The 8,791-nt window shown below is 32.3% G+C and overlaps 1 protein-coding gene across 2 annotated transcripts; it reads right to left on the bottom strand.

Annotated features, from left to right (window-relative positions):
- Positions 1–2,226: 2,226 nt before the first annotated feature.
- Positions 2,227–4,795, bottom strand: LOC131657131 (protein SENSITIVITY TO RED LIGHT REDUCED 1-like). 2 transcript variants are annotated; one of them, XM_058926612.1, is made up of 2 exons: positions 4,660–4,795; positions 2,227–3,232 (listed from the first exon to the last, which is right to left on the bottom strand). In XM_058926612.1, the coding sequence occupies exon 2, from the start codon at positions 3,151–3,153 to the stop codon at positions 2,332–2,334; it is 822 nt and encodes a 273-aa protein (XP_058782595.1). In that variant the 5' UTR covers positions 3,154–3,232; positions 4,660–4,795; the 3' UTR covers positions 2,227–2,331. The 2 variants fall into 2 exon arrangements, with proteins under 2 accessions (XP_058782595.1, XP_058782597.1); XM_058926614.1 differs by having other exon boundaries at positions 2,227–3,210; positions 4,660–4,765.
- Between the last annotated feature and the right edge of the window lie 3,996 nt (positions 4,796–8,791).

Below are 8,791 nucleotides of genomic sequence, written 5' to 3'. Positions count from 1 at the left end.
CCTCCCTCCCTCTCTCTCTCTCTCTCTCTCTCTCTCTCTCTCTCTCTCTCTCTCTCTCTCTCTCTCTCTCTCTCTCTCTTTCTCTCTCTCTCTCTCTCTCTCTCTCTCTCTCTCTCTCTCTCCCCTAATCAATTTATTTTTCCTTCCTTTGAGCCGATTTGCCACATCAGAACGAATAATAACAATAATATTACCATGTTGTCTCCTAATAGATTGTATTGCACCCATGATAACACCTCGGTCGAGGAGAGAAATATATGTCAATATTAAAACATATAATTAATGATTTATGCTAAGGATACCAAAAGTCAATTAAATATTTCACAAGACAAATAAAACAACGAAGTAATATATTCAACAGCAATGATAAAGAATTTAGTAAAATCTGTAAAAGAATCATTCACCTCAAGCGTGACTAACAAAAGTATGTTAAATTAAACTATGAAATTTTTCAGAGGGCTAAAAATCTGGTATATCGGGTTTTCAAAATATCCAGGATATCGTTGAAAGTTTACAAATATCCGAGCTATTTGCATTTTAATGGATTTTAAATAAATAAAAAGGAAAAAAATTATACCGGATTTTTAAAAATCTAGAAAAAACTCATTAGATTTTAAAAAATAGATAAAAACGCGAAAATTTCACATGTATCAGGAAAAACTATATAAAAAATTTTAAATGTACTATCGGATTTTTGAATTTTTAGTGAATTTTTTTAACCAAATGTAAATTTGAGATGATATAAATAATGAGAAGGGCATTTCTATCAATATGAAAAATTAGGGATGATTGGTATACAACAAAGATGTATGGGATAAATTTCCATTAAACAAAACGGACAATTTGAGGGATCAAACTCAAAACTTCAACTTTTACCTTCTAAAGTCAAACAAACAAACAGTCGTTTTAGCACCCTATTTCGAAGTTTAAAATAAATCATTATTGACCATCGATGAACCTTTATATGTTTGGGTCTAATTTTGGGTTTAGAAAACTTGAAAATTATGGTGAAAAATCTGTGATATAGAATATACAAAAACAAGTTTCTCAAAATTACAATAAAATAACCTTAAATATGCAGCAGCGTTCCCCATGTCACCCCAGTGTCTTATGATCTTACCAAACATAGCCCCGTGTCCCCTAACATAGCGAAAATTTCAAAATACTTCTAAATTTCGGATATGCTTACGTGTTTTTTATACACATATTTTTACAATGAGCCACTTTTATTTTGTCCAAAAAAAATTAAGAAATGCATATTCAAAAATCTATAGATGCACTTTCATAAAAATGTTGTCATATTTGAAAAACGAAATTAGGAACAAGAGTCCACAACGAAATTAGGAACAAGAGTCCACACTGCAGATTAGATCAAAAAATACAAAGCAATTGCACTTCCATAGTGTTTTCGATCAAGTATACCGTGTTGACGGTCGAGTTCATTCACCATCCATTAATCAAAGTTCGGTTAATAAATCACATTTTTTTACTTTTCAGTTTCGTATCTGTACGCAGGTTCACTGAATTGTGCCCATGATGTATCTTTGAATTCAGATTTGTTTTACCTTGTATTTTTTATTGAATTATCTTTAGGTTGTTGGTTTTGTTCAATTCACTAGGTTTAAGCTATATGTCCCCCTGGTTTTATGTACTCTTTTTCTTTTTTCTATATATAATGTTTATTTAAGTATATATATCCACTGAAAAATTCAGTTTTGAAAAGTTACTAGTCTAAAATAAACAATATTACACAAAAGTGGTTCCAACTATTATACCCGTTTAAGCAGTAATTAGTTATACTGCAGTGCTAAAATCCACATGAATTCAAATGACAATAGACCTGTTTGCATAAAGCTTCAAGGAACTTAGAGTATGCAATGGGAGTGATGTGAATTTGAATGTTTAAAGTGCATCTTCAGATATATTTTAAAGTGCATCTTCAGATATATTTTTAACAAAATAGAGGTGTCTCACTGTAACGTCTTTATTAGTGTGATGCATCTCTAGACACAGCAAATGCATTTTCGAATTTTCAAAGATAATGACATCTTACACTTTTTATAACCATACAAATAACAACAATTTATATTATTAGTTAACCATACAAATGGATAAAAACAAAATTTATCTTGCCAAATTATAGACAGATAAAAGTGATATGGAATAGTGGATGTCTCAAACAAATGAAAACAAACTTTTACACTGTTCCACATTAATCCGTAGACATGAGTCAAATCTCAAGTATATTTGGAGAAAGTGGTGTACAAGATTGTAATAGTTCTAACAATTTCAAAGTAGTGTACAACAAAATATTGATCGAGATAAACTCCATCAAGAATTGATAAATTGCAGCTCTGATTCATTGACAGGGCTGAAAAAATGCCAACTTGAATCATGGAATGCATTATAATAATCTTCAGGAATTTTTTCAATTTTGATTTCATTTGTAAAACTTCGGGCAGCCAAGATATGTTTTACCGAGTTCAGAACGGGCGAGTTCTTGCATAATGACACATGCTGCTCGTATTCTTCAAAGCTATTCCCAAACAAAACCATGTTGTTTAAGAAACTCGGTTTCCAATTTGCCTGCAACAGGTTGTTATATAACTCTGCTTCGCAGTGAGGCATGAAGAACAGTGTTGGCTTCGCAGCTTCTCGCTTCCCATGCTCGTTTATGGACATGACAGAACAACCAAGAGCTTCCAAAACCCGAGACTCGGTTACAGAGAGAATAGGATCGAATACCTCAATGTTTCCAATCAAATTTAAGTCTCTTTTCATCAACATTGCAATGCTAAGTTGCAGACATGGCGGCTCGTACAATTCAATGCTGCCGATACCGTAAATGACCATTTGCATAGTTGTCTCTGAGCCCAAAACTATATGGAGATAATCTAAAACTGATGTTTCAATCTGATCTCTGAAAGTCTGATAGAATGGAGAGTTCTCAATCTTACTAATATATCTTTCCATTTTCTGCATTAATGCTGTTTCTCTTATTGGATCTTTCTGAGAATCTGTTGGAGCCCATGGTTCTTGTTTTTCTTCCGAAATTTTTTCAACTTCAGCATCTTTTCTCCTTTGTCTTCCACGACGGGGTAAAATAACCGTCCAGTCTCCATCTGTTGTGAGAGATTTTGCTGAAGCTGCCATTCAGATACAAAAATTAATTCCTTTACTTGTTTTCCTCCTGAATCACTGCTTCAACATCTGTAAGCAACACAGCAAAATTCTGAAAAATTACAGGGTGTTAGTGCTGTGCTTTCCAAGTTTGGTCACAAGAAAAAACAGTTAATTGAATCCATATCAGTATATTAGTACTAGAAAGTAGTAAATAGGGTTGTCAATTGCAGATTCTAGAAAGTAGCAGTTTGTTCAAATTCTACATTGCCGCAGCATTATTGTGCTGTATAGCCACTGTTTGACAACACTTTGTACTAAATAGCGTATGACAGAACAATAAAAGGTTGTTTGAATTCTGTTTTAGTATAGCCTCTATTTGACGACACTTAATTAGTCCCGTTACACTACTTGCCATTCAAGATAAAGATCAAATTTGCGAGTGAAGATTATGAAATAAGCTAAATCAAACATGTGTGTATATGCATCTTTTCTAAATTCAGCAAATACTATATAGAGGAATAGGGTCACAAAGAAAACCAATAAACATATTCATCCAGTCAAGTTCCATTTTCCAATCTGACCAGATATATTAGATTCCATAGCAATATTTAAGTAGCATAGCTCAGCAAGAAACATCAAAAAAATGCAATTAACAATATATGGGAGTGGAAAAATGAATAGAAATGTTTGGATTGGCGGTGAACACAATTGATTCTAGTAGAATTGAGTTTGGTATAATTAATTTTAACAAAATTAAGTTTGACAGAATTGATTTATGTTTTGATACATTTATGTTAAAGTGAGTTGAACAAATAATTTCAGTGTAAAAATCACCCAGAATCAATTCTGGAGGTAGAAGCTACAAATTCTAGCTTCAAGTAGAATCAATTCTGGAGACAGAATCGATTACTTTTTACAAAACAAACCCCTCAAAATCACCCGGAATCAATTATTCCGGGACTTCCAAAAGCCAATTCAAACATGCTAAAAGAACAACTTCAGCTAGCAAATATGCTCCTAGAAGGCTATGAAGCACGAACACTGGAAACACAACACGGACACTGACACATCGACACCAATAATAATTGAAAAAATAAATAAATTAAAAGTAATCGCAAGTGTCAATGTCAGTTTCGGTCACTGACATCGACCCAGACACAACTTTTTTTCAAAGGTGTCTGTGCTACATAACTAGAAGATCCTACTTCCTCTTCCCTAATTCCATCTTGCAATTTCACAATTCAAAATCAATTTTTCTTTAATCTTGCCATAATTTCCCTCAAAGCGATCTTGTTCACGATTCAGATCAGAGAGGGAAGTAAATAAGAGCGTAAACTCGTATTCAAATCACTGTAGTGTGTGTTGTTCTGTTCTTCATAGCTCTTAATCCCTACCTAACCCTCATAGTGTAAATTTTAACCCTATCTAGTGTATCGTTATGCATAAAATCTTATTTCAGATAGTCTGAATAAGGAGCTATAATCGTGAATTGGAAAATCGCATGGAAGAAAAATTCGGAGGAAAAAAAATGCAAACCTGAACGGAATTCTTCACTGTTACTGACGGCCGATGAGCAACACCGGCAGTATCTTCCGGCGAGCTTATGGTTTTCTGGGGAGAGTTGAGTTGAGTGCTACTTGGCTGAAATTATTTATGGGTTATTGAAAATAAAGGTAAAGTAAGTATTTTAATTTTTTTTTTTTCTTGTTTTTGAGCTAAATATTAAAATCTCAATTTGTTAAAAAAAATTAATTTTTTCAATTTCTCATAAAAAAAAATTATAATCAATTTATTTTATTATTCTATTTATAGTATAAATAACTATTTTAAATTATTTCATTGTTTTTTTATAGGATAGGATGAACAAATTTTTGTTTGTGCTTTCTAGAGACAGATATTTTTTCGACTATTCTAGAAGCATCGAAAACTTAACATTCAAGTGAGAGTATAAAGTTGTTGGTTATGAATTGTTGGCAATGGATCTATAAAGCAGGCCTACGATTTCAAACTATCATTTCGACATCTAAAATGAGGTAAGAAAAACTTGTTTAGAAATAGATCGTCATTAACATCTTCACAATTTTGTTTACCTTTGGTTTGTTCAAGATAAATAAAGACGTCGATTTTGCAAAAACTTGTTTGATTTGTATGACTGGATTGATTATAGTGAACCCAAGGACCTAGCATTTTGTTTGACATGTTTTTTGTTTTAAAATGTCTCTAAATATGGGGGAATCACTTTGTGGGGGTAAATATGGGGGAATCACTTTGTGGGGGAGGGGTTTGGTGAGTGTAAGAATGCTTAATCATGCTACTTCTTTCAATAGTCATTTTAATTACTTCTTTCAATAGTCATTTTGATTGTGTGCATATAAGTTACACTCTCGTGAATCCAAACCAAAGTATTAAGCTTGTGTTACTCAAACTAAGCAAATGAATGTCCAATATCATGTTCGTGTAAACACATCTCTTATAACTACTAAGTTTCTTTTTAGATGTGGCATGCCATTTAGAGGGAGTGACGAGTCCCTTAACTTTTTATTTAAGGGACCATTTCTTGAGTTGGTGACAATCTAAAGGAAAGTAATTAACCTAGAGATAACTAATGTAATAGGTTGTGCTCCGCAAAATAACTTTATGATTGCCACTAAGATTCAAAAGGATCTCGTTGTTGCTTGTGCATGTGAAATAACTCAACAAATTATATGTGATATCGCGGATGATGTGTTTTGTATTTTAATTGATGAATCTGGTGACGTTGCTGATAAAGAACAAATGACAGTTGTTGTTTGCTATGTTAATACTGAAGTTTGGTAAAAGAAAGGTTTCTTGACATTGCAAGTGTTAAAGAAACAAACGCTAAGTCACTTAAGGAGGTACTTGAGAAGTTGTTGTCATTAATGACTTGAGTTTATCTAGCATTAGGGGAAAAGGTATGATGGAGCTAGCAATAAGCAAGAGAAGTTTGGTGGTTAGAGAACTTTAATCCAAAATGAGAATCCATCTGCTTATTGTGAGCATTATTTTGCCCATCAACTTCAATTGGAATTTTTTGCATGTGCTAAGACTCACAAAGATATTAGTGAAGATGGTTGAACTTTATCCAAATGATTTTGTAGATGTGCCAGAAGTGGTGGTGGGACATCATCTTCCGAATCAATGGTTAAATGAACGTCTTGTATCTTTTATAGAAAGGGATGTTCTTGGAACAATTAACGATGATGTTATTTTAACTCATTTTAAAAAATGGATAGTAGTCGATTTGTATTGCAAATGTGATCGTACCTGATCAGACGGATCTTCGTGGCTTGCAACAATCTGGACTTCTGTGAACTATGGGAGTGTACCTGTAAGGTACTCCGACGCTAAAGTAAGTTTGAGAGCAAGGAGAGCAAATACAAAGATTAGGTGAGAATGAATGAAGTTACCTGACCCTCTAGTGAAATAGAGTATTTATCGCCCCCAGCGCTGGGCCAAGATCTTGCCATTGGACTGGATGCCCAGACCCAATTTGGAGACTACCAGGATCCTACGTGTATAGCGGAGTTCAGCACGTGGTCTCCATCCTGGGTCAACCACTCTGAAGTTCAAGGGGAGACGCGGTCTTTTAGGGAGTGTGTGGACTCTGTTTATCCAGATGGTTCGAAGTGAAGGAACCCTACGAGGAGGAGAGTCCTCAGCGAAAAGGGTGGACAGTGGTGCTCGCACAGAGTATCTGCTTGAGCCCAGGCAGGTAATCTAACTCGGGCGTGGTCCTGCCCGAACGAGGGCTAGAAGCTACGTCAAGTTGGACGTGGTTTCCCTCATATCTGTGAGACGGGCAAGGATGAAGTTCCCGAAACGAGGAGCGAAGCCGAGCTTTCTCTTGGGGCTAAGGAGGGTTTGGCCCTTTCACTATGATTGGGCCAAGCGTCGGCCCAGTCCAGAACAAAATATATTTCATTAAACAATATATTTCTTATTTTTAATATAATTTAATTTATATTTTCTTTCATGTTTAATCGCACCAATATGTAAAGTCTAGACCCCTCTTTGATTAAGCATGTTAAATAGTTGTATAAACATGTCAATATCTTTAGATTTATGAAATACATCAAAGTCTCATAAATGTGATTTTAGAACAAAATTGTAATTTGAAGATTAACTTTATATTTAATTTTATTTAAAAACAAAATTTTAATTTAACTAATTGTGTATAAATTATACGTTCGAAAAGATTCTTAAGTGACTCATTTGTAAAAATAAGGTGAAAAGGTGGGAAAAAAAATTAGGTGAAAAGGTGGGGAAAAATTAGGTTCTAATGGTCCGGTGATGACTTTTATTATAATTAGTTTAATATAATTTTTATTAGTTTTATGGAAATAATATTAAAAAGATTTTCATTTTAATTAGTTATTTAATAACAAATATTTGGATTTTAATCTTAAATTCTAATTAATTTATTATATTATACTCATTTAAAGAGTTCTATTTATTTTCTTTTTTATTTCGACAATATTACAAAAACATTGATTTCATCAAATACTCTATAGACAAATATTTATCTTAGGTTAGCTTCACTCCAATAATTTTTAGTGAACTATTTTCAAAAAACCATGATTAAAATTATAATTGTTTCATTCAGAAATCATAAATGTGTAGAGTTGTAGAAGCTGTGGCAGAAGAGAGTTTCCGATGTAACGGAGCGGGAGGTGAAATGTGTTTTTTGTAGTAGTGATAACATCGTACATAAAAATTATGATCAAAACACAACCTTAAAAAACCATGCATCATATCTGATGTTGACATATATGCAAAAATACATTAATTCCAAAACGACTATGTTCACAGGTGAACTTCGTCTTTGGACCAATCATCAATACGACATTCACAATTGACAACAGTCTTGCAAGGCACTCCTAATGAATTAATAGTTTAGGACCTACTTTTTTTAGATTGAGATTTTGCTTAACTCAATTCCAATAAACACAATTCAAGTATTCCACCCTAAAAATTTTATAATCAATACTAATTTAGACGTTGGAATGCGGGTAGATCTTTCATTAAGATCGATGATAAGAATCTGACGAAACACCATCATCACCGACAATCCATCAACGCAATTGTAGACTAAAAATCTATTTTCTAACAAATTATATAACTTTGAAAGAAAACAAGTTATTCCATGAGCCTTTTGAAAATATAAGAGGATGGAAATTTTCTCTTTTATATAAAATATAAATAGGTTTGCGGAAATATAAAAAATAGAGTTGTAATTTTATTATATATAATAATTAAATAGAATATACAATAATACAAACATTTTAAAATAAATAAATTTTTATTATTAATTACAATATTATTGGATGTCATATCAATTAGACGTTATATGCAAGGGAATGGAGAATGTTTTGTCCAATTGATTATTATTAGTAATTAATATTAAGAAATAAATTTAAGCATATGTTATTTGTTATTTTTTAATTTAAAAGCTGAAATACATAAAATTAATAAATAAGAATAATAAACCACACCTATGTAATAATTGAAGTGTGACATTTTTAATTAAAAATAATTGAAGTAAAAATGATATAAAATTTTGAATTTAAAATTGAAAAAAAAAACAAAAAAAATTAAATAGTAAAAGATACATAATAAATTTTAGAGCAAAATAAAATAAATTACAATG

The sequence above is a fragment of the Vicia villosa genome, linkage group LG3, assembly GCF_029867415.1.
Source record: "Vicia villosa cultivar HV-30 ecotype Madison, WI linkage group LG3, Vvil1.0, whole genome shotgun sequence".
NCBI classification, from domain to species: domain Eukaryota; kingdom Viridiplantae; phylum Streptophyta; class Magnoliopsida; order Fabales; family Fabaceae; genus Vicia; species Vicia villosa.
Note: the sequence above shows the minus strand (reverse complement) of the source record. Positions and strands in the feature narration are given on the sequence as shown.